This window comes from Papio anubis, chromosome 1 (genome assembly GCF_008728515.1).
Source record: "Papio anubis isolate 15944 chromosome 1, Panubis1.0, whole genome shotgun sequence".
Taxonomy (NCBI): domain Eukaryota; kingdom Metazoa; phylum Chordata; class Mammalia; order Primates; family Cercopithecidae; genus Papio; species Papio anubis.
The window spans coordinates 193216378-193243421 of NC_044976.1; the positions used below are offsets into that span (position 1 = coordinate 193216378).

At 37.9% G+C, this 27044-nt stretch overlaps 2 protein-coding genes across 14 annotated transcripts in view; one reads left to right on the forward strand and one right to left on the reverse strand.

Annotated features, from left to right (window-relative positions):
- Positions 1-6763, reverse strand: part of DCAF6 (DDB1 and CUL4 associated factor 6) — a 141524-nt gene extending 134761 nt beyond the window's left edge. For 6 of the 13 annotated variants that reach the window (XM_021930863.2, XM_021930860.2, XM_021930859.2 and 3 more), the window contains exon 1: positions 5999-6447. In XM_021930863.2, coding sequence (XP_021786555.1) covers positions 5999-6095 — 97 coding nt within the window. In that variant the 5' untranslated portion in view covers positions 6096-6447. Of the gene's footprint in view, positions 1-5754; positions 5930-5998; positions 6448-6496 lie in introns of those variants that run through there. The other 7 variants (XM_031658856.1, XM_031658855.1, XM_021930886.2 and 4 more) reach the window with 5 other exon arrangements.
- Positions 6764-6806: 43 nt separating this feature from the next.
- Positions 6807-26115, forward strand: MPC2 (mitochondrial pyruvate carrier 2). Its single transcript, XM_009193306.2, has 5 exons — positions 6807-7272; positions 18413-18453; positions 22264-22348; positions 22811-22922; positions 24473-26115. The coding sequence occupies exons 1-5, from the start codon at positions 7164-7166 to the stop codon at positions 24507-24509; spliced, it is 384 nt and encodes a 127-aa protein (XP_009191570.1). The 5' UTR covers positions 6807-7163; the 3' UTR covers positions 24510-26115.
- The last annotated feature ends 929 nt before the right edge of the window (positions 26116-27044 follow it).

Below are 27044 nucleotides of genomic sequence, written 5' to 3' on the forward strand. Positions count from 1 at the left end.
CTCTACTAAAAAATACAAAAAAATTAGCCGGGCGTGGCGGCAGGTGCCTGTAGTCCGGTAGTCCCACCTACTCGGGAGGCTGAAGCAGGAGAATGGCGTGAACCCAGGAGGCGGAGCTTGTAGTGAGCCAGTGGACTCCAGCACTCTAGCCTGGGCGACAGAGAGAGACTATCTCAAAAAAAAAACAAGTTTAAAGTATCACACTAGCGGATTTCAATCCTCGGTATAAAGACAAGAAGCTAGATCGATGGAATGTGGCTAAGAAATTGACGTATACATTTATGGTCAATTGATTTTCAACAAAGGGGAAAAGGTAGTCTTTTCACACACACTGTTGGATCAATTGCACATTAATATGCAAAGAAATGAAACTTGACTCTTACAACATATATAAAACTTAACTCGAAATTGTTCACAGACCTAAATGCAAGAGGTAAAAGAGAAAATCTCCAGGAAAAAAAAAGTAAAAATCTTCGTTACCTTGGTTTAGGTAAAGATTCTTAGATAGGACATAAAAAGTATGATCTATAAAAGAACCTGTTAAAAAAAAAAGACACAAACTGAGAGAAAATATTTGTAAAATACATATCTGATTAAGGACTTGTTATTTAAATAATTCTAGAATTCTTACAATATTAAAAAGTAAACCTGAACATTTAACCAGACTATAAAATAAATAAAACAGAAATAAAAGCCACAAAAAGATACTCAACATCACTAATTATTAGAGAAACGCAAATTAAAGGCCAGACGTGGTAGCTCATGCCTGTAATCCCAGCACTTTGGGAGGCCAAAGCGGGCGGATCACCTGAGGTCGGGAGTTCAAGACCAGGCTGACCAACATGGAGAAACCCCGTCTCTACTAAAAATACAACATTAGCCGGGTATGGTGGCGCATGCCTGTAATCCCAGCTACTTGGAAGGCTGAGGCAGAAGAATCTCTTGAACCCAGAAGGCGGAGGTTGTAGTAAGCCAAGATCACTCCGTTGCACTCCAGCCTGGAGCGAAACTCCGTCTCAAAAACAAAAAAAGAGAAATGCAAATTAAAACAACAATGATATATTTCTACACACCTACCATGAAGACTACAATTAGGAAGACTCATTACACCAAATGCTGATGACAATGTAGAGCAATTGGAACTCTCATATACTGCTGGTGGGAATGCAGTACGGTAGAATTACTTTGGAAGACAGTCTAGAAGTTTCTTATAAAGTTAAACATACTTACCATACAACTCAGCAATCCCACAGTAGATATCTACCCAAGAAGATTTAAAAGTGTTCAACCCTAGTTATTTTTTCCAAGATGTACATGAAGGTTCACTATTTACATTTTCTCTGTTAGCCATCAGCAGTGTTTAAAAAACAATTTTTTAAATCTCCTTCAAGTACTTGTGGAAGCCTACCCACCTTAAACCTGAAGCGACATTAAATTACAATTATAAGAACTACACACCATCTAGAACAATTTTCCAAACCTCAAGCTGAGACTCATTAGTGCATATTCCACCAGCTCAATACCAACAGTTTTAAGAATATGAAAAAAAACAGAATGCATCCCATCTAGTAAGGCTTATATATACATCTAGAGAATCCTTTATTTTCGTTGTGTATATCACAGGTTGCCACATAAATGTATTTTTATCATGGATCATTTTAAAAACATTTTTAAAACACTGACCTAAAGCATACCTGTAACATAAGCTCTATGCTACCAGAAGCTTCTAAACCTTCTAAGCACTTATAACTTGATTCATCCTATTTTAGGAAGCAATGAAACCCACAGTACAGCTATCACAGTGTCTATGGTTGTTATGATTGCTAATATGCCTTTGGTGTCTTGCCTTAAGGAATTATCAATATACTCTATCTTATGTTTGTCACAATTGACTGTCATTTTCCAATACTAAAATCATACATTTTTCAGCTTTCATTGAAATTTCAACACTAAAGAAACAAAATACAAATATTCCACTAATTTTTTCCCAATGGCTAAAAAAAGAGGCAAAAGTCAGAAGTTACTAATCTTCATATAATAAATATACTGTAACTTGGCAACATATTATGAAGAACCTGGTAATCTAGAATGCAGATGTATTCAAGATGCACTAAAGAGTAATCTACACGCAAAATTATTCATTTCAATACACACTGACTCTAATGATATTCAAAGGACATTGACTTCATAAACCCCTTACAGAAAGATGAGATTCAATCTCCACTAAAAAATTGTCACTGGCTGCCTAATCATAATTTACACATTTTACACATTATAATAAACTCCCTCGAAAAGTACCCTAAAATTACTTTTTTATCAATTGCTATCTTTTAATTTAGAAGTGTTAGAAAGTTGTAGGAGTGTCTGTCCAAAAGGAAAGAAATGTGAGTAGAAACCAGCAATGTGTTGAAATAATAGTTTATTAACGATGTTTATCTTTATAAAACTGTATATATATGGGAAAATAACATCTGTGTGGCTAATAAATCACTGATTTCCAAAAGCACTACTCTACAACTAGTATGCAGTAATTTGAGAAATTATTACATTTAAACATTTAAACCTACAAGTACCTCTGACTTTGATAATTATTCTTTAAAAAAAAAAAATTCCAGGAGGCTGAAGTGGGAGGATGGCCTTGAGCCCAAGAGGTGGAGGCTGTAGTTAGTCATGATGGTGCCATTGCACTCCAGCCTGGGGGACAGAGCAAGACCCTGCCTCACCCTGCCCCCTGCTTCCCGCCAAAAAAAAAGAATCCTACATTGAAATTTAGACCAGGCTCACAAAGATTAAAAACCCTGGCTTATCCTTGAAATCCATGCTAGTCTAAAACAACACTCTATTGGCCCAGGTGAATCTTGTGGTTTTGCCAGCTCTAAGTAAACACATCTTTTAATCACAAACAACATATTCTCATTCCCACAACATAACAGGAAGTTTGGTGAAGTGTAATTTTCTTTGATGGGAAGAAAGGAGGTAATTAATCAGTTTATGTAAAATCAATTACAAAGTTTGAATACTACCATTGAAAGGGCACATGCTATGGTGAAATAACTGGAAATGTAAAAGCTACAAGAAAAATCTATCCATTTGTTCTATCCCAATTTTGCTATTTAGCAGTAATTCACTGCTAAAAATTTGTAGAAATACAAATAATGAAAATGTATCAGAAAAATACTTAAATCTACAACCCTGTAGATAGATAATCATAATGTTTAAATATTAAAGTCTTAAAAAAAGGAATCTATTTCCTTAGGAAAATCCTAACTTGGAATTTGACTTTTAAAAGGAAGGCTTTATAAGTACCATACTTTATTATTTATTTATGACACAGAGTTTCCCTCTGTCACCCAGGCTGGAGCGCAGTGGCACGATCTTGGCTCACTGCAACCTCCACCTCCAGGGTTCAAGCTATTCTCCTGCTTCTGCCTCCCAAGGAGCTAAGACTACAGGTGTACGCCACCACACCCGGCTAATTTTTGTATTTTTAGTAGAGACTGGGGTTTCACCATGTTGGCCAGGCTGATCTTGAACTCCTGACCTCTAGTGATCTACCCGCCTTGGCCTCCCAAAAGTGCTGGGATTACAGGCGTAAGCCACCGCACCCAGCCAAGAGTACTATACTTTAAAAAGTCATTTTATCGCCACACACAAAAAAAGATGGTAATTATGTGACGTGATGGATATGTTAACTAACTCGATTGTATATTAAGTTATTAAGTTGTACACCTTAAATATAACAATTTTTAATTGTCAATTATATCCCAATAAAACTGGGAGGGAAAGTCATTTTTTAAAAAAAATCACTAATTCAAACATTACCAATGTGGATTTTGCTGTTTCCTGAATGCAAAGCCAAGATCAGCACTGTAGTGTAGAAGAGTTGAATAACAGCGCAAAGGTCTACTAAGGGTAAAGGCCAATCAGTTCTTTGAAAACATTTTCAAGTCTCGATACTTTCAAAAAGTATTTTCAAGTACTTAGAAAACCACTTTAAAGGAAGTCATTCCAAAAATGTCCTATTTTAAGAGTATATATCATATCTAAAATACTATTTAAGATAAAGAACTCCCTGTATGTACGTGTGTGTATATCTATATACACATTTGAAAAACTATAATTCAGGATTTCTACTATAGTCAGTGAACCCTTCAATTCCCCTAGACCCAATATACAAATTCCATTTCCATTAGGGATTCGGAGTAGGAGAGGAAAAAGAAAGTATATGGTTTTGTTATATTTTAATTAACTTATTTGTAGATATAGCTAAAGTAACTGAACCAAAGGAAAACGCTAAAATATAGAACTGTATACAAGTACTTAAACTGTCCAACTGACATAAAGGACCAAATTATCAATGTATTCATGCAAAACAACGTTAACATTTGTTTTATTAAGCTAAAATTAAGTTCTCTCTCCACAAATAAATTCTAAAAGAAATATTACACACTTTTTTTGGCAAATAGTTTAAAAAAGCAGACTCTAGCTATGTTCAATTTTAAAATGATTAATCACCACTCTAGGTACTTATCCTACAACAAATGCACAAAAGCTTGTACAATGATGTTCATTACAATGCTGTAAGGGCGAACGTCCACTTAAAGAAGAATGGTTGAGTACACTACGGTACTTCATAATGTTACATACTATGTAATAATTTAAAAGACATAATCTATTTTTACTGCCATGGAAAGATCTCCAAAATGTGGAGAAGTTAAAACAATGTTTACGATATGACACCATGTATTCAGGTGTCTCTCTCTCTCACACACACACACACACACCACACACACACCCTAGCATTTGTACATATACATACGTACTTGTAAGAATGCAAACAAAAAGGTCTGGAAGAATATTCAGAAAACAGAAAATATTATTTCTAAGGGTGGCGAAGTGAAATTGAATGGGAGGGATCAAAGGGATTTTTGCTTCATTTTTATTGAGCTTCTACAAACAAAATGTATTCGTATTTTACTTGAGACACTAAAAAGCAAGAATTAAATTGCATGCTAACTTTTCTTAAATAATTTACAAACCAGAACTGTTGGCTGTAATGAGATTTCATTTTCTTCTCTTTACTTGAAATCAAAAACAAATGACAGCAACAAACACTTTTTACCTAGCAAATGGCAAAACTGTAAAGAGTATACAGGAAGAAACAAAAAAGACCTTTACTAAGTACGTCCATTTTTACGAAACCAAACTTTTTAGTTGACTCGGGCGTGACCCAGAATCCTCAAAAAAAAAAAAAAAAAAATGTTATGCAAAATGAAAAAAGTGGAATACTGTTCCCTCAAGTATTGAAGGTTGTTTTTAGAAAGCTTAACTAAGAAACTGTAAATGCCAAGTGTGTTTTCCAGGGGTGGGAAAAGGAACGTGAAACCCTACACCACCTTTAAGCGGTCAAAACGAACTGAAGAACAGAGTGGAACTGGGAGAGCGCGCGGGGGTGGGGAGAGCTCAGCTATCACTTTTAGGTTTTGGCTCAGCGCCGCAAGAACAGTTTACACGGATTCTGTCTGGAGCGTGAAGTCCCTGAGGGTGGTCAACGCGTCGCAGCCGACACCTAAACCCTTTTGAGATCGAAGACGAGGGTGGGCAACAACTTAGGTTCTCCGGCTCAGCGGGCAGAGCGCGCTGGAAAAGAGCAAAAGAGCTAACTTTTGCTCTAAACGCGGCAGCTCCTGGAGGTTCCGCAAGTCCCCCGAGTCCCAACCTATTAGCGACCCCAACACCTTTACAAGCCAGTACCTTCAGCCCTCGGCTCGGCCCTCCGAGGAAAACCCAGCAAGGGCGGCGGCTGGCAGCAAGCATAGGGGGCTTGACTGGGGGAGGCACCGGCACGGGATTCGGCGACCGAGGCCCCACCCAACACCCCAGAGTCTCGGGGCACCCTCGCCGAGACGCTGTCCCACCTCCAACAGCCCCGGCAGTGCGCCCCCTCCCCCACTCTGGGCGGCGACCTCAGCGCCTCCGCCCCGGGGCCCCCGCTCACCCAGGTAGCGGCTCCGCAGCCGGGACGGGTCCTCCAGCCCGAGGGACCTTTTCCTCACGTCCCACAACAGGTGTGGGCAGGAGCCACCCCGAGACATGGCTCTGCCTGAGCCGGGTGGGAGGGGAGACCACCGCGTGGGGGAGGGGAGGAGGGGGAGGGGACACCGGATCAACACCCGAGCCGCACCGGCACCATCCGCGCGCCGGGCCTCCAGGGCGCAGCGTTAGATGGCGGTGGCAGCAGCGGCGCCTGGGCCCCCGAAGCCCGGCCGCACCCGGGCCGGAGCTCGCCTCATACTCTCCTTCTTAGACTAACCAGAACATCCAAAGATCAGCAACAGTCTCCTCCCTCGGCCCCCCTCCAACAGGAGGAGGCGGAGGCGGAGGCGATGGCGACTCCTCCCTCTCCTCGTCCTGGATACCCTCCCCGCCAACCCTTTCTCGCGAGATGACGACCACCTTGGGGACTGAGGCTGGTGTGTGCCGCGGCTGCCCTCACCGTGGAAAAATGCATTCGGGCCACTCTAACCAGATTCTTAAGTCGCTAGGGATAAAAGAGGAGTAGAGAGAGAAGCGACTCAAAGTCTCTCGCTCACGAGTCTCCAGTCAAAAGAAGCAAGAGAATAGTGCAGCATCATTTTTAGGCACTGAAGGCCCGAAAAGCCCATTTTAACTACGGGCCTGCTTAGTCAAAGTTAAGGGGCAGTAGACCCGGCGCAGCTTCACTTTCCCTTCTCCAACATGGCCTCGAGGGCAGCGGGGAGAAAGAGGAGGGTTCCGCTGCACCCCGCCCGCGCCTCGGGGCGGGCCAATCCTGGCGGGCAGCTCAGTCTGCGCAAGCGCGCTGCCAGCAGGGCGCTGGGCGGACTCGGTGAGGTGATTATTTTGGCACCTGTTGCCGAGGCTCCTCCTCCCTCTCTCCTGCCGGGGCGGAGGCGGACCAGGGGCTGGCCGTTGGCAGCCTCCGCCCCCTCAACCTTCGCGGGGTGCGGGCGGCAGCTTTTTGGTTCACAGCCGGGCAGCGAGAACCGCGGGAAGGGCTCTCCAGGTGAGAGACGGACGCCAGGCGTCGTGGCAAGGAAAAGTGACTAGCTCCCCTTCGTTGTCAGCCAGGGACGAGAACAGAGCCACGCTCCCACCCGGCTGCTCACGATCCCTCGGCGGCGATGTCGGCCGCCGGTGCCCGAGGCCTGCGGGCCACCTACCACCGGCTCCTCGATAAAGTGGAGCTGATGCTGCCCGAGAAATTGAGGCCGTTGTACAACCATCCAGCAGGTAATGGACCCTGAATGGCTCGTTATCGAGACCTTCCTTCCCCCTTCCTCTAAAATGGACCTTTTAGAGGCCCTCTGACAACTGCCACTAGAGGCATCCCACAGCCCCAACTCCTTCCTTCCCCTCAGGTGAAGCCGTTTACTCTCCTAGCCTCTGCATTTCACCCTCTCCCCTGCAACATCTCTTCCTAAGCCAACGTATCTCAAGTCAGCGCCCTTCCCCACCTATGTGACATCTGCTCCCTTACGCACGACTCCAACCCAAACCTGACCTCCAAATTTGAGCCTTCTCAACTTCTGCGGCCACGAAAGTGTCTGCAGCCACCATGAAACACTCATTCTCTTTCTCTTTTCGAATTGTGGCATATTAACCCACGCTAGGCAGAGCTGGGTGGGTGGCTTGTCGCACTGTGGGGTTTGGAGTAAAGGTCACACTTTCTTCAGCTACTGCTGGCAGAGGCCTGCAGACTGAGCCCTCCCCCAAACTGCATGCTTTACTTCATCCAGGGTTGTGTCAGTGTCATTTCTCATCCCATAGGTCCAGTGTGTTTCTTTAAGTCTGTCCTTATTTATGAAATTGTTGAACAAGCTCTACCCAGAGTTTTTTGTGTGGACAGACCTGGATTTCATTCTCTTCTACCACTTATTATAGTTGTGACCTTGAGCAAAAGCCTAGATCTCTGTTGTGTAATATGCGGTCTGCGAGAATGACAGATAACATATGTGCTTGACTCTTTGTAAATGCTCAGTAAATGTTACATCTCTCTTGGCCTACTGGAAAACTTGTGTTCTTGTGGTAAAAAAAAAAAAAAAAACTCTATAAGAAACTGAAACATTCCAATGCCTTAAGATCTAGAATTCTGTTACCTCTTCTCTAAAGTGAGTTGTAATAATACTTATTTGGCTAGAGGCTAACATCAGATATATTCTGAGGTCTCTTTCAAGCCTAAGACTTGGCAAACTAGAAAATGTGTTGTAAATTGAAAGACTGAAGTGCTACCCGAAAAGTGGCTTTTTTTCTCCTACATAGTTAAAATCTGTATTCTGCAGTTGGTATCATTAGGAAAGTTGTCTAGTTCCCCCATTATCTGATTATGAACCGGCTCTCTGTAGTCTGAACTGGTTACTAAATCTGACTTCCAGTTTGATAATGGAATGAATTGAACATCCGGATTATACTGTAGTGTAACCCTTAATATTATTTACTGCAATATTGAACCCATTATAAAACTGATCATTAAGGAGAGTTTGTTAGTGATTTTAAAAGTTTTTGTTTATTTGCCGTTTAGTTCTTTTAACATTTAGCTTTTTTGGAATTATGCTGTGTTTTGTGGCATAAGATTTTCAGGAAGGAGGGTTGAGCTATGCTTTTGGTAATAATATGGGCTTTACAGAGTCAACTGAACGTGAAGTCAACTCTGACCCTCATAAGCTTTGTGTTTTAGCTGTAAGATAAGGGCATGGCAGAGTAAGAGTAATTTTAAACTACTTAAAATAATACGAAATTGGAGAGTAGTCTTATCTTGATCCTCTCCAAGGCTTTAGTTTTTAGCCACCTGTAATTACTGCTTAAAATACTAGTCAGCTTTCAGAATGAAGAGGGATTACCTTTCACTTGTAGGATGTACATTTCATCTGAAAATCCTTGGATTCGTTCAGTTATTTTAACCCCCTTTTTCAGTGTAGTAAAAGGAGCTAGGCTTTGAAGGGAGATAGACCTACGTTTCAGTCTTGGCTGTGTGACCTTGACCCTAAATTCCTGCCTTAGTTATCTCATCTATAAAATGGGAGTAATTATATAATCATTTCAGGATTGTTGTGAAAATCAGATGATCTAATGTCTCCGAAACATGCAGCACAGCGTTTGCACTTAGACTCTCAATAACTGTCAGTTCTAAGATTTGAGCAACGTACAGAGTAAGGATATCTATTACAGCAAAATTATTTATGATCGACAAGTTGGAGGCACACCAGTATAGAAATGGAGGAACTTGAAAAATGTGTTGACTGATGAGTGTGTAATAAAATCTAAGGAAACACTGATTATTGTCTTAAGAGTTATCCGGAGTGAATATTCAAGGATTTTGCATACTATTTTGCCTAACAGTATTTGTTATTGAATTATCATTGAAGCATTTGTCTAGATTCAACTACAAGGAGTTTATTAAATGATATGAAATGCTACAATTTTAACAGTTGGAAATCATACATTGCTGATTCTAAATGTTTGAGATTTAATTTTATCGCTGACACTGTATGTCTCGACAGGTAACAAGAATGTGTTTTTAGTGGGGTGCAGTGGCTCATGCCTGTAATCCCAGCACTTTGGGAGGCTGAGTTGGGCGGATCACCTGAGGTCAGGAGTTCGAGACCAGCCTGACCAACATGGTGAAACCCTATCTCTACTAAAATACAAAAATTAGCCGGGCGTAGTGGCAGGTGCCTGTAATCTCAGCTACTTGGGAGGCTGAGGCGGGAGAATCGCTTGAAACCAGGAGGCGGAGGTTGCAGTGAGCCAAGATCGCGCCATTGCACTCCAGCCTGGCAAGAGAGCGAGACTCTGTCTCAAAAAACAAAAACAAAAAAAGAATATTTTTATGTATAAATATATATTTTAGTCACAGTATTGCATCTCTGACCTATGACCCAGAGTTTTGAGGCTCTCATTATCCATTTGCCTATGTCTTGTTGCTGGCATGTCATGATCTGCCTCTGTAGAGAAGGAATAGAGTTCTAGCCAAATGTGTGTCTCCGTCAAGTTCCTCAACTCACAAAAAGGATGTCAGTCCCCGCATTATCCCCCACCTGACTATAAAATATGTGACTCCACACTAGCCAGTTGCATAGCTGTACTCCAGTGTTTGTCAAAGAAATAACCTTGAAGTTATGTTGCCCAACGTTATTTTTTCTTTTCTTTTTTTTTTGAGACAGTCTTGCTCTGTTCCCTGGGTTGGAGTGCAGTGGCATGATCTGGGCTCACTGCAACCTTGGCCTTGGTTCAAGTGATTCTCCTGCCTCAGCCTCCTGAATAGCTGGGATTACAGGCGCGTGCCACCATGCCCGGCTAATTTTTGTGTTTTTAGTAGAGACGGGGTTTCCCCATGTTGGCCAGGCTGGTCTGAAACTCCTAACCTCAGGTGATCCACCTGCTTTGGCCTCCCAAAGTGCTGGGATTACAAGTGTGAGCAACCACACCTGGCCCCAATGTTTTCTTAAAAGCTTAATTAAGGAAAACAAAAAATTAGCAGTGGAGGAGTGTCATTTATTTGTGAGTTCCAGAACGGGGTGAGTCATCCCAAGGGATGCACACAATGAAACATTGGAATGTAGGAAGAAAATCATAGAACTTCTATTAACATTTACTGTTATTTCATCCATTTAAATTTTTCATTGTGTGTACATTCTGTAATACAAAAATATATTAGGGTAGTAATTCTATATAATTTATAAATATATAAACAATTTATAAAGAGGATGTATGCGCAAATTGTTTTTACTGATGGGGCATATGTTCAAAAGGAGCTGGAAGACCACAGCTCTAAAGAGTCTAAAAACTATCCTTTGGTGAAGTTAGTCCCAAAAACAGCTATCTGAACCATATCATTTTAACGCATTGTAGCTCTCCTTTTATTGAATTACATTTTGGCTTACATGGAAGAGCTTTTGAAAAAATAATTCTCTGAAACTTGTTGCAGTGCTTAGTGTGCTGGTGCTGAGAATATCATTCTCAACATTACATGGGTTTCCTTCTGAAGACTCATGGGAAAAGTTACTTTAAAGTCTAAATAAGAATATTTGCATTTTTCCTAGATAAGATAATTAGCTTAATTTTAAAGACCTAGAAGATATTTCTTTTGAAATAAAAATAAATTAAATGAACCAGTGTTATCAGTGTTTATAAGGAAATATCTGTATCATAAAAATTTTAAATTCAATGCTAAGAGAATTGATGTTACAGTAGATAGTTAAATGCAACTTAGTTCAAATATATATTGTTCTATTATATGTAAATAAAATCAAATGTGGACCAATAATCAGTGTACATACCTACATAGTTTCCATTGCATCTCTATTAGAACTTATTTTGTTGCCACAGATTGTCAGTGAAGAATCTAAATGCCAGTCTAAGATATTAATATATGTCTATATATATTCTTAAGTGTATATTAAATATGTTTAAATATTTACACTAAATATACATATATTATTTTTTAAAGCAATAACTTTATTTAAAGAGAGAACTAAAATAGATGTAAAATTAGAATTTCAAATACAATTGTAAAATATTAGTGAAAAATAGAATGTCTTCAAACAATCAGCTACCAAGAAAGTTGAATTATTCAATATTTATAGAGGGCCTGTTGTATATTAGATACTATTCCGGCAGTCGGGATAAATCAGTGGATAAAATAACAACCCACCCACACAGAGTTTGTATTCTCAGAAGAGTTCATAAAAAGGAATATCACCCAGGCACGGTGGCTCACACCTGTAATCCCAGCGCTTTGGGAGGCCAAGGCGGGCGGATCACCTGAAGTCAGGAGTCCGAGACCAGCCTGCCCAACATGGTAAAACCCTGTCTCTACTAAGAATACAAAATTTAGCTGGGCATGGTGGTGCACGCTTGTAATCCCAGCTACTCCAGAGGGTGAGGCAGGAGAATTGCTTGAACCCGGAAGACAGAGGTTGCAGTGAGCCAAGATCGCGCCACTGCACTCAATCCAGCCTGGGTGACAGAGCAGAATGTCACCCTTGATGTAGTTGTTCAACACTTAACATATTTTTTTCTGTGCTATCCTGCTTTTAAACTAATTTTAAGAAATTAGAACTGTTTATGCAGATGTGCTAAAGGAGAAAAAAGCCCTAAGAAAAGCTATAAATAGCTTTTCATTTCCAGGTCATGTAAAATACTAATTTTGCCTATAACAGAGAATGAAATATGTTCAAAGTGCAGTATGGTATAGTAGAAAGAGGACTGGGATCAAAGAAACTGTGTTCTAGTCCTTGCTGTATCCAGAACTCACCCTAAATTTCCTGAGTGTAAGACAAATTACTTAATTTGTTCGTGTCTCATCTTTTTCATTTATAAAAATGAGGGAGCTTGAACTTTCCTTAAAGTCTTTTCCATCTAATAATCTATAATTTGGTATTCTCTTAGGACTTTTCCTACATTCAGAACCTTCGGGAAACTCAGATTTCATTGGGGAAAGTCATATAATTATTGTTAGATTATGATTTAGGGATCTAGTTTTTTATCCTTACTGAGTTATTTATTTTAAACAAGTAATTTGTTTACTGGGCCTCATTTGCCTGATTTATGAGTGCCTACAGCAGATGATATCAACAGTCTCTCTAAATCTAAAAGTAACTGATTCTTCGTACCTGAAGAAATAAGTAAATTTAAAACGTATCATCCCTAAGATGCATCTTGGCTATTTTGGTTGCTTTACCTGTTCTTTACTCTGGAATTTCAAACCAAAGTGTATTTTCAGTCAACATTTTTAAAAACATTATCTACCCATGATGTTTTGGGTACTATTTTAGTGACAGCTATTTCCAAGGCATTGTGGAAAATATTAAAATTATATGGTTCTAAATGGTAGCTTAGTCATGTTCTTAGTGTTAAATCAGACCTAGCTTTGGCACAAATAAAAATGAATGATTTTTAGCCATCAGTATCCACATCAAAGATTAACCTTTACATATTGGAAGGATTTGTATCTAGTTTGTCACATGATAGTAAACAGGTAAACTTGTGTAATGTAAGGAATTAAGAGGGGTGTTAAAAAGTAACAAATCATAAAGGAGTGGCATGAAAGGGATGGGAAGAGGTAGGGAAATTTAGTGATTTTATGACCTCTTAGCATTCAGTAAGAAACTTGATTTTTCACAGAGGAGTATAGTGAATACCTCAATTCAGTATTTGTAAGTGTGTATATGTGCTTGAGAGTGAAAATTACCTATTCTATTCCAAAAAGTAAGTCTTTACTTAGGGAGGGAATCATATATACAATAGGTGGCCTACTTTCTGGGTAGAATTCATATAATATTAACAGTAATTTCTCTCAAATAAGGAAATTAGGAAGTAAGTTTATGTCAGTTTATTGATAGGTTCATCAAAGTTCAAGGCAACTAAATTTGTTAATTTGAAAATTTCTGTCTATTATTATTTGCTTATGGTGTTCACTTGTAGAATTTCTCAAATTCTATGAAAAGTTTGAATTTAAAAACATGAGTTTCACTTTAAAAATAAGACAATAAAACACAAAATAACTTATAGTCTGTATTTTTCATTATTCTTGAAAATAGTTCATAGTTTAAAATGAAACCGGGCGCGGTGGCTCAAGCCTGTAATCCCAGCACTTTGGGAGGCCGAGACGGGCGGATCACGAGGTCAGGAGATCGAGACCATCCTGGCTAACACGGTGAAACCCCGTCTCTACTAAAAAATACAAAAAAAAAAAAAATTAGCTGGGCGAGGTGGCGGGCGCCTGTAGTCCCAGCTACTCGGGAGGCTGAGGCAGGAGAATGGCGTAAACCCAGGAGGCGGAGCTTGCAGTGAGCTGATATCCGGCCACTGCACTCCAGCCTGGGCGACAGAGCGAGACTCCGTCTCAAAAAAAAAAAAAAAATGTATAGACTTTTTTTTTTTCTTTTTTTGATACAGAGTTTCGTTCTTGTTGCCCAGGCTGGAGCACAATGGTGCAGTCTTGGCTTACTGTAACCTCTGCCTCCCGGGTTCAAGCGGTTCTCATGCCTCAGGCTTCCCAAGTAGCTGGGATTATAGGCATGCGCCACCACACCCGGCTAATTTTGTATTTTTAGTAGAGACAGGGTTTCTCCATGTTGGTCAGGCTAGTCTCAAACTCCTGACCTCAGGTGATCCACCCGCCTTGGCCTCTCAAAGTACTGGGATTACAGGTGTGAGCCACCGTGCCCAGCCTAAATATATAGACATTTTAAATACTTGTTTAATGTTTCTAAATTGTCAGCATTGGAGGCCTTCTTCAACATCCAGTAGTAGTGTTCTAAGAAACAAGATGAAAATGTGTTAATTGTTTTTCTAAAAGGATATATAGTATGTCTGATGTGGACAATTTTCTTCATCTTGGGCTATAAATTAATGTCTTTTGAGGAGATTTTTCTTCAGTATATTTTCAGCAGTTCAAAGTTTCCACCTAATCAAGTTATTTCATTTATCATAATGGATGTTGGCCAGGTATCTGTTAGTTTATACATCTGCTTATTCTAATATTATGGTATTATAATCATTTCACGTGTCATAATTATCTATTTTTATGCTCTCCCATAAGAATAGCTGTGTCATTGTACAGAACATAAGCCTGTGTTTTCTAGGTCTAGAATGACACATGTGACATTGTATTGTCACTATTTGAGTGATACCTATTTCTAAGTGCTTTGTTTTGTCAAAACTTTATGTTTAGAAATGTTGAAGTAAGTTGGAATGTTTTTTCACTACCATATCCACTGTTGATCAATTGCTGTTTTCTGGAAGACAGCCTCTGTATCTGATTTATATATGTCTAAATGTACTTGTCTAGCTTTATTTGACTTATTTACTCTTACAGAAAATAAGCTAAGAAATGTTAATTGAATGCTAATTAGCATTAAAATGAAAGGGTTAAGTTTTCTTTAAAATTTTGTTAACCCATTATGTGACCATTTTTTCTTTTTTTTAACAGTTAAGAAAACACTGTTTGCATTTGTAGATATTAGACTCTGATTTTTTTTGTCACTTGTCCACATCTTCTAGTATCTCAGAAAAATTAGCAATTTAGAAGGTCTTATGTATTTGCTACTGCTATTTTTCTGTTTAGTACATAGCAGTTGTTAAACTGAAATTAGAGCTTGTTTTCATAGTTTAAAATTATTCACTCACTAAAATACCTCTCTTGGTCCAGGTTCTAGCAACCATAATTTGATGGTTGAAGTTTTTTCAGTTCTTGTTTGGTTTGGTGGGGAAGGGCGTGCTGTTAATATTGTAAAACTATTACCTAGCTCTGGGCAGTTTAGTAAATTAGTTACCAGGCAAACCTACTGAAAAGATTGACTATTCATTAACCCCAAAGGATCAACCATTTAAGCTTGTCAACCATTTAAGCTTGGAACCGGAATCTGGAGACTTTTCTCAGAAAACAGTTTTGGGGTGACAAGAGAAACTCCAGCTTTGAAATAGAACAAGAGAAGTCTGCTGAAGAGTTCAAAGTAAAAATGAACACCCATTCAGTGAGAGACTGAAACAATACACTGACTGACTCTTGATTGATGAAACTCCATGCCAGGATAAAAATTAAACTTAGTAATTGATAATGCATATGAGCGAGAGACACTGTGTGTGACAAAGAAAAATGAACCAGGTGTAATGATAGGAATCCTGGGATCTCACCCTAAATTTCCAGAGAGTTTGAAAAGACTGTTTTATAGGATTAGTACATTATGTTATCAGACTCAGGGGAAGAGAGCCCTGGTCTAAGAGTAGAGTAACTAATAAGTGAAATCTAATATATCCTTGGCATAAAGGGAACCTAATGTCCCTAGAGATGAGTAAACAGCAAATTCCAGCCTTGAGGATGAAGCAGTGTTGAGGCAAATCTGGGTCAGATACAAAGTTTGAATATCTTTGATTAGCGTCTATCCTGAACATGGTGAATCCAATTCAGTTCTGGTGGCACATATTTATTATTTGTCAAGGAAGATTAAGAAATGGACCTTGTCTTCGGGTTAATGTGACAGATGCATAAATAATCATTTTAACAGAAAATGATAGAAGAATATACAGGCTACTTCGGTAGTTAAGAGAAGGAGCGTTTAGCCTAACCTGTAGTTTTTTTGTTTGTTTGTTTGTTTGTTTAAGGCTTCCTTAGGAGAGGCAACCTGAGATGAGTTTCTGATGGATAGGAGTTAGGTAAAGACTAGGCAGGATATTGAGAAGGAACAGCATAAACTGAAGATCCATAAAATAGCATGAAACTGGTTGAATGTTTGCCCAGCTTATCAGTTGGCCTAGGCCAGGATTTCTTAACCTTCTACTTTCTTGGAGCAGCTGTCCTGTGCATTGGAGGATGTTTAACAGCATCCCAGGCCTCTACCCACGAGATGGCGGCAGCAGCGGCAGCAGCACCATCTGCAGCAGTTGGAGCACCACAGTTGGGCAACTAAAAATTCCCCTGGCGGGGACACTCCTGGTTAAGAACCGCTGACCTGGGCTAAGATTTAGTTAAATTAGGATTATATATTCTGAAACTCAATGGCTTCATGTTTTCTTTTATATTCCCCTTTTTCCCTTCGTAAAAATTTCTTTTCAAATTCCAGCCTAGTCTTAACCAAAGAAGAAACTAAATTATTTTATATCTTGTAGAGAGAAAAGGATGTGGCTAGAGTTCTATATGTATGGTGGCTGTGCCCAGAACAATGCTGTTTAGAGAACTGGATAACAGAAACTGAATATAGATAGGTTTTTCACTCAGCTGTAAGAACATCAAAATTTAGAACTCCCTTATAGTTTAAATTCTCTCACCAGCTGTTTTAGCACTGTTTCTAGATTTATTCTACAACTTAAAATACGGAAAATTCAAACATACACAAGAAAATGTAAAAATGGTTAGATACCAGATGTATGTGAGAAAATAAAGTTTAACATTATAATTGGCTGAGTAGGCCCACAAGGAACCACAGGATTTGTGCCATGATCTTTCTAGTGTTTGAAGAATTATTCTAATGATGATACCCAGCTTCTCTGAAGAATGAGAAAATGAAACTTAGACTGCTGTAGGACTTTAGGATTAAATTAGAAAATCAGCAAGCATATTTTAAAACTATTAAACGCATAAGCCAGACTTATCAGATATTTAAGTATCAGGCTGATAAAAACAACTTACGATTTTAAAGTACTTTAAAAGTTATTTGTGGCCAGGCATGGTGGCTCACGCCTGTAATCCCAGCATTTTGGGTGGCCAAGGCGGGCAGATCACGAGGTCAGGAGTTTGAGACCAGCCTGGCCAACATGGTGTGAAACCCTGTCTCTATTAAAGATACAAAAACATTAGCCGGGTATGGTGGCAGGCGCCTGTAATCCCAGCTACTTGGGAGGCTAAGGCAGGAGAATCACTTGAACTCGGGAGGTGGAGGTTGCAGTGAGCCAAGATTGTGCCATTGCACTCCAGCCTGGGCAACAGAGCGAGACTCTGTCTCAAAAAAAAAAAAAAGGTTATTTGTATATGTGTGTGTATATATCTATATATTATATATACACATACATATTGTATATTATGGTAATAAATATTAGTATAAACTGCTTCCAACTCTACTTGCTAACTTTCTTTTTTATTTTCTATTAGGTAGTAGGGATACAAGTATAAATAATATTGAGCCACTAGCTTCGAGGAAGTCATAATCTTGATAGATACATAGATTTACAAATAACTAGAGTAAAATATGTAAAATGTACTGTGGTAGATTTTAAAATGACATTGAATTAATGAATTTGCTGTAAGAATAATGTAAATTAGTTTGAGAGGGATAAAAATATCAAGGGCTATGTTAAATTGTGGAGGATAGAATGTGTAGCATTGCTATCACTTAAGGCTAAAGGCAAGCAGTTTGAACTATCTGGTGATACTTTTCAAAACCTGCATACTAAGCAAAAGTTGCAGGGAAGCAACTGCCATTTTTACATTTTTCAAATTTTGCTGCTTAATGTTAAGATTAACCAACTATTTGTTATAGTAATTCAGCCAAAATGCACAAAAATGGGGTATTATCACTGGGTTCATTTTCACTTGGGATGAGAGTATTACTTGAGTGTAAACCTAGTATGAAAGTACATTAGAATCAAGGTTCCCTAAAATGTTTTTATATGGCAGTATATTTACTGAAAAAATTTTGCATATAGTTGAACCTGTGCAGTTCAAACCTGTGTTATTCAAGGGTCAACTGTACTGTGATACTGTGGTACCTCTCTAAATGTTAACTGAAATACAAAGTATGCAAAAAGCATAGTAAAAGTGGTTAAAAATAGATTGATAAATCTTTTGGTTTTTAAAATTTGGTGACAGCTGTTAAAAGACATGTATAAGATACTTGGTTTATTCCTGAATTTTTCTTTTTTTTTCTTTTTTCAGGTCCCAGAACAGTTTTTTTCTGGGCTCCAATTATGAAATGGGTAAGTCTTGAGTTTTTGCAGAAGCTACGGAAAGAAAAATTCCTTGATAGGAATTTACTAATTTGAAGTAACTTTTATGAAGGATATGCTTTAGAATATTCTCGTTATGCCTCTCGATTATTTCATGGCAAATATTCTCAGACATACCATTTTCTACATAAAGCAACTGTCTAGTTTTTCTGAACTCTTTAGATAAGAGGCCTTCTGGGAACATACTTGTTATCAAAAAACTTAAAATTGTGTGCCATAGGGACATGAAACTTCATTCTGAAATTTTATTACTAAGTAAAGCATTAAACTAGTTAGAACCCCCAAGTTAACTTTTATTATTAATTTAGTATGAGAACTGAAGGTGCTAACACCAAAATATAGGTAAGGAAAGTTAGTCTCAAAAAGCAGATGGATTTATTCGGGTATAAATATTAGCATTTGGTAAATGACGGAACCTAGGACTTCTGACTCCAAGCCCAGTGCTTTTACTCTTCCCCAGAGTTTTCTTTCTTAAAGTTCTCACTTAGCTGGAAAAAAACAATTGTGGTGGCTGTTTGTAGCAAATCATTGATTTTATGTTGAAAGGGCCAGTTTGGTTCTATAACTGTGCTTCTCAGTGTCATCTTTCTGGACCTGCAGTGTCATCATTTGAGAACTTGTTAGGCCCCATTACAGACCTACTAAATCTAAAACTCTAGACGTGGAGTCCGGTGAGATGTGTTTTCATAACCTCTTCAGATGATTCTCTGATGCCCTCTAAAGTTTGAAAACTACTGGTCTGTAGGCTTTTTTTTTTTTTTTAATGTGGTAAAATACACATAAAATTTACTATCTGAACCATTTTCAAAGTGTACAGTTCAGTAGTGTTAAGTACATTTACATCATTGTTAACCAATCTCCAGAACCCTTTTTATCTTGTAAAAGTAAGACTCTGTACCCATAATTCCCCATTCTCCTTCTCCCGGTCCCTGGCAACCACCATTCTACCTTCTGTCTCTATGAATTTCATTACTCTAAGTACCTCTTGTAAATGGAATCAAAATGTATTTGTCTTTTTGTAGTTGGCTTATTTCACCTAGCATAATGTCCACAAGGTACATTAATGTTGTCACATGTGTCAGAATTTCCTTTCTTTTTAAGGCTGAATAGCATTCCATTGTATGTATTTACATTTTGTTTATTCATCTATATGTTGATTGGACAATTGGTTTGCTTCCACATTTTTGCTGTGAATAATGCTACCATGAACATTGATGTACAAATACCTTTTAAGTCAATGCTTTTAATTCTTCTTAGTATACACCCAGAAGTGTAATTGCTAGATCATATGATTATTCTGCTTAATATTTTTTGTTTTCCTCAGCAACTACATTATTTTACATTTCTACCAGCAATTCATAAGGGTTTTAATTTCTCCACATCCTCATCAACACTTGTAAACTTTTGATGGGGGAGCGTTTTTGTTTTCATTTTTATGATAGGCACCTAATGAGTGTTAGATATCTTGTTTTTATTTGCATTTCCCTGATGATTAGTCATGCTGAACATATACTTATTGTACTTATTCGTCAGTTGTGTATTTTCTTTGGAGAAATATTTATTCAAGTCCTTTGCCTGTCTTTAATTTAATCAAGTTGTTTTTTGTTGTTGTTGAGTGATGGGCTGTTGTAATTCTCTTAAATGTACTATTAAAATGGTTAGAACAATTCAGAAACTCAGTTGTAAATTCAAGTGGTTGAGAATGTTAGAGTTAGAATTGGTTATGACTCAATTTTATGGCCTTGGGCAAGTTTAGTCTCTTTGTCATTTTTGTCTCCTCAACGATAAAGTGACAAGATTAGAATATAAGTGATTTGGGAACTTATTTTACAGAGATCTAGGGAGCAGGTTTTTTTTTTTTTTCTTCATATCTACGTATTGAGAAAAGATCCTAAAACCCCCTATACTAATGGAAGTTACATTACCATTTCCTTCTTTCACCACCTATGCTTAAAATTACATAGTAATTATATGTCTTTATAGTGGAATTGATTGCTGAAGTATTCAATCATTAAAAAAGTTTGAGTGATTTCATCTGTTCACAATAAATTTAGGAGCTTCTTTGACCTCGAATTTACCACAGTTTAGGAGTTTATTGGTTTTATCAGTAACTTTGGTGTTTATTTGACCTGGTTCATTACTGTTATGAGATGTTGACAGCATTATATACTCATAAATGCCTTCTTGACTATCTGTCTCTTTAAGAACATCTATTTTAAGTACATGTTGAAATCTTGCATAGTCTCCAGATGACAGCATAGCAATAGAAACTTCTGTGTTTTGTTCTCTGGTCGGGAGACTTCTATTAGATACTTACCTTATGTACCTCTTACTGTGTTTTATTATCCCAGAGTATTTGATAATTAATCTGTAGAATTCTATACATGTCACATAACAGTTGCTTCTGCAAGCCACATATGTTCTATAACATTAAGACTCTTAGACCGTGTGCCTTCAAACATACAACTATAGTAGAGTCCTTCGTAACCACTTTAGTTGAAACCACATAACTAATCATAAAGGTCAAAGTGGATAATCCGGAAAAAAAAACCTATGTACCTTAAATATTTTATTTTAACCTAAAGGATATAAATATATATTCTTTGACAATCAGTCTTTTTTAAAGCTAAAGCTTTTATTTGTGTATGGATTTTTGAGCTCCACATTTTCTATCCTGGATAAATTATACTATAGTGCATCCTATATAATTTCCAGCTTAGTTTAAAAAAAAATTTATTAAATCATATAAATTACATTAACAAGTAAAACTGGCATAAACAGATTGGGGGACAAACATAATGACTTGGTAAAAATACAGCTCATCTGTTGAGAGCAAAAACGCATGATTGCCACATATATGCTGATGTTAAAGAAAAGTGGTCTTACAGCCAGGCCGGGCCTGGTGGCTCACACCTGTAATCCCAGCACTTTGGGAGGCCAAGGCGGGCGGATCACCTGAGATCAGGTGTTTGAGACCAGCCTGGCCAACATGGTGAAACCCCGTCTCTACTAAAAATATAAAAATTAGCCAGGCATAGTGGCACATGCCTGTAATCCCAGCTACTTGGAGGCTGAGACATGAGAATCACTTGAACCTGGGAGGCGGAGGTTATAGTGAGCGGAGATCGCACCATTGCACTGCAGCCTGGGTGACAGAGCGAGACTGTGTCTAAAAATAATAATGATAATAATATATGATCTAACCAAAAAACTAGAATTATAACAGGTTTTCTGATACTTATACTTTTAAAAAATAATTCATTAGAAGCCCAAACTTCAGCATCACACAATATACCCATGTAACAAACCTGCACATGTACCCCAAATCTAAAATTTAATTTAATTTAAAAATAATAACATTGGCAGAAAACATCAAAGGAAGAATCTAGACAAATATCCTTAACAGCTTTCAGGTATCTTCCATGCTAGTGGTTAGTGGTTCCTGACATATATAAAGAATATATAAATTCATATGCGAAATAAGTAGACAAAAAAATGTATGTGCATATAATGCATACGTATATATCTTATCTATATATGTACTACTGACTTTCAGATATATGAGACTGCTTAGTGTACCTAACAAAGTAAAATTAGTTCAAAAAGCAGTTTTTTAATTCATTGTGCTTTTTTGTTGTTGTAGTCTACATTTTCTTAATGAATGGATACTAAACTTATAGCTGCTAACTTATGGAAATCTCAAAAATGTTTTGTGCTTAAAGTTAAAACCATTACTCCACACTCATGATACTTTTTTTCTTTCTATGTGTTAATCTGTAGGGGTTGGTGTGTGCTGGATTGGCTGATATGGCCAGACCTGCAGAAAAACTTAGCACAGCTCAATCTGCTGTTTTGATGGCTACAGGTAAATTAAACAAATATCTTCTGTGTTCCTTGTAGAACATAAATGATTTTTGTTTTGTTTTGTATCAGTTTATTTAGTGGGTTAGTGTTTGAAATACACCCACACCAAAGGGATTAACAGTATTATGTCTAGAAAGTTATTAATTATGGATGGGAGAGTCAGAGGAAGAATAAGTATCTGAATGGGCTTTTGTTTTTCAGGGTTTTGCCATGAGTATATTTTTATAAGTGGGAAGAAAATTACAGTTAATAGTCACTTTACTCTAAAGATTCCTCTTTCATGTAAGAATTGAGTATTTTCTGTGACACTAAGCTACAGAAACATTATTGAAAATTCAGAATATAGCATTTCTTTGTCCCTCATCCTACATTATTGTTGTAATTACTTTACTCAATATTAAGTATTCACTGAAGTTATTGCAGCAGTATGTATGCTTTTTAAAGTAACATTTTGTTTCAACAGGGTTTATTTGGTCAAGGTACTCACTTGTAATTATTCCAAAAAATTGGAGTCTGTTTGCTGTTAATTTCTTTGTGGGGACAGCAGGAGCCTCTCAGCTTTTTCGTATTTGGAGGTAAGCCTACCAGAGATATTTTTAAAACTGTTTCAAAAGCTACTCAGGTGACACTAATTTTTTTTTTTTTAAAGATTCATGCTAAGACAAGAAGTACCTAAAGTAGAAATTTAACATTTCTAGAAAAGTCTAGGGGTTTACAAATAAGTTTACCAGTTAACTGGCTAAAATCAGTTAAGCAGTATGTTACCTTGTTTTTAGATTTAACTGTGCATCGTTTAGATGGTTAACCATTTCACATAATCTCTTTTATTAAGACAATATATACAGTTTATGATTTATTAATTTATTATGTAAACCTTTTATCACTTACTTTCAATTGTGTATAATAAATTGGAACTTAAATGTATTATGTAGTATTGGAAATGATATTTAGAGTGAGGTCTTTGCTTTGATTGGAAAGTGTTCCATGAGCACTGGAAATTTTTAAACTATTTACTCAGTAGTTAATATTGTCGGTGACTTATGATAATGACATTATGATCAAATATTTGGAATCAGGATCTTTTGAGAAACCTAGGAGGTATGGTTAGCTTCATGGAATAAGTATCCTTCTTGTGCTTATACTATTCTCCATTCCATTATAAGCTGGGAGGAATAGTAAATGAAGCCCAAGGAATGGTAGAAGGGAAGGAAAGACTGGCTCTGTGGTTACTTCTTTGGATTGAGAATTGAGGAAATGGTCCTTAGCATTAGTGAATTTAAGCGTTTACAGGCTGTTAACCCAATAGCCTGCCTGCATCATAGAAGTATATTTTACCTTAGTGGTTAGAAGTATATTTTACTTGAGTGATATTTTACTTTAGTGATTAGTATATTTTACTTTACCTGTTGATCTTATTCTTAGGAAAGGTGCTTTGTGAGTATAAATTTAAAAATTCTAGATGACCACATTTTACTAAACTTTATACATATGTTCACATGTTTGTCACACTCTTGTAGAATTCTAGAATGAGAATATTTATTAAAATAATACTTTTGCACAGGAAACTATATGTCAGCTAAACTGTTAAAAGTTTTTGGCAGGCCAGGCACAGTGGCTCACGCCTGTAATCCCAGCACTTTGGGAGGCTGAGGCAGGCAGATCACGAGGTCAGGAGATCAAGACCATCCTGGCTAACACAGTGAAACCCCGTCTCTACTAAAGATACAAAAAATTAGCCAGGAGTGGTGGTGGGCGCCTGTAGTCCCAGCTACTCAAGAGGCTGAGGCAGGAGAATGGCATGAACCCCAGAGGCAGAGCTTGCAGTGAGCCGAGATCCCACCACTGCACTTCAGCCTGGGTGACAGAACGAGACTCTGTCTCAAAAAAAAAAAAGTTTTTGGCATTTGTCATCTTATTATCTGAAACAAAATCCAGATGCAAATGAACTCTTTGAATCCTTTCCCTTCTGCCTGTTTCTACCTATAAGCACCCCGGGAAGATTCTGTTTACAACTGTATAGCTACTTGACCACCAAGAAAGAAGAAATGGAGTATGCTTTCCATTCTCTCCTTACCATAAGTTTATTTATTATTGATGATTATTTTTCTTTCTGTTTTCTTTATAGATATAACCAAGAACTAAAAGCTAAAGCACACAAATAAAAGAGTTCCTGATCACCTGAACAATCTAGATGTGGACATGACCATTGGGACCTAGTTTATTATTTGGTTATTGATAAAGCAAAGCTAACTGTGCATTTGGAAGGCACAATAAAACTAACTGCAACTGGTAGCTAGTGCTTGATTCAATAGAAAAATAAAGCAAACTTAATAACAGTCTCTCTACATGACTTAAGGAACTTAGCTATAGATATTAGTAACATTTTTCTACCATTTGTCCATAATAAACCATACTTGCTCATATATACCCCCTGCCTCCTTCTGTTCCAGTCAGCCAACATGTGTACATAAAAGAACACACAAATTCAAGAAGTTGGAAGATTAAATTATCTGCTTATTTAGTGTAGGATGGTCAGGTAGCTAGCTATAAGTGAAAGGAAATTTTGCTGAAGAAACTGAGAAATGGGTAGTGGAATGACCATCAAGGTGACTTCAAACTGTTTAAAAACATTTTAACTTGCCATGAAGATTCTTGATGATTTTTGTATAAATGTTTTATAAAATACTTTTACAGCTACAGATTTTTAAATAGGATCATTGTAAAGATTAATGAGATAATGTTTTAACATAGTGCCTGGTCCATGATAAGTGTTAAATTTTTCAATTACCCTCAGTAACTGATATAATGTAGCAGAAAATACTCTATATTCAGACAGACCTGAATTTGAATCCCAGCTCTATGACTTATGTATTGTGACTTTTTTTTTTTTTTTTTTTTTTTTGAGACAGGATCTTGCTCTGTAGCCCAGGCTGGAGTGCAGTGGCGCAGTTTCGGCTCATTGCAAACCCTACCTCCTGGGCTCAAGCAATCCTCCTCCCTCAGCCTCCTGAGCAGCTGGGACTACAGGCACACACCACCACACCCAGCTTATTTTTGTAGAGGTAGGGTTTTGTCATGTTGCCCAGGCTGGTCTCAAACTCCTGGGCTCAGGTGATCTGCCCACCTCGTCCTCTCAAAGTGCTGGAATTACAGGCATGAGCCACCATACCCAGCCTATGCTGTGACTTTAGACAAGTTAGGAAAGTGCCTAGCAGAGTACCTGGGACATTAGCAGGTTTTCTGTAAATGTTTGTGACCTTTGGCTCCGTTGTAAGGAGAGACGGAGCATACATTACTCCACACTACAAATAACCATCTCTTTGATTTGGCTCTCAATGTGGAGTGCTGAGCTTTTTTTCTATAAGTGCTAATAAAGCCAGTCCTCATTAAAAATATAGTCAGATGAGTCAGCAAAGCAAGTTATTTCAAAATTTGAAGAAACAAGACAACACAACTTTTTGAGTAATACTGTAACCTATGAAAATTTGGTAGTTAGCAATTGAAAACCTTGTACGTTATCATTTGTCCCTTAACCATGGTCTACCATTGAGGAGAAAAGATTAGAGAGCTTGACGTAGTCCAAAATGAAGCGGTTCTGAAGAGTCAAATTATTATTGCTTTCATTTCATAAACCACACTGTTAAATTCATTTGTGTGTTTGACATGGGTGTGCACACATGTATGGTTTTCCTAGGTTAAGCATTTAGGAAAAACATATTATGAAATATGACATAGACACAAAAAGTTTATTAAAAATTTATATGTGGACTTGGTGTTTCACTTCCTTTTCATTAAAACATCTTTTCTATGCGGGGTCTCCTACGTCCCTCTTGTCAGTCAAATTTATTGTAGCATTTAGATATAATCATAGGCAGTCCTCCTTCCTTGTTTCTCAGAAGTTTCATTGACAAACAGCCATCACATGCTTCTTTTCTGCCCCAAAACTCTTTATCCTATTTTTTAATCTTAAAAATTAAATCATGGCCAGCTTCGGTGGCTCACGCCTGTAATCCCAGCACTTTGGGAGGCCAAGGCAGGTGAATCACCTGAGGTCAGGAGTTCAAGACCAGCCTGGCCAACATGGTAAAACCCCGTCTCTACTAATAATACAAAAATTAGCTGGGCGTGGTGGCACACGCCTGTAATCCCAGCTACTCCAGAAGCTGAGGCAGGAGAATCACTTGAAACCAGGAGGCGGAGGTTGCAGTGAGCCGAGATTATGTCTTTGCACTCCAACCTGGACGACAAGAGCAAAACTCCATCTCAAAAAGTAATAATATGTATCCTGTCAAAAACTCTCATTGCCACTTGGAACACATAGTCTAGTTACCAGTTTCACAACTATTCTCAAAGACTTAGTAAGAAGAATATATATAATAGAAGTCCTTACTATCAATGCAGTTACTGAACTCCATAAAAATAATTTCCACAGTGGTGCAAATCACTTGATCAGTATAGTTGAGTTGAATTCTTTATCACAACTTTCTGATAGGTCCTTATTGATAGCTTCACTATGTAAGTGTTCTTTCTCAATGCCAGGTCTGACAGCCCTGGGCTTCAACCCAACTCTGCCACACATTAACTGTGAGACTTTGTTAACCTCTGTCTCTGACCTTTAATATTTTCAAGAACAAAATGGGAATAATCATGGTACTGACTTCATAGGATTGTTCTAAAGATTGAGATAAGGTTTTGGT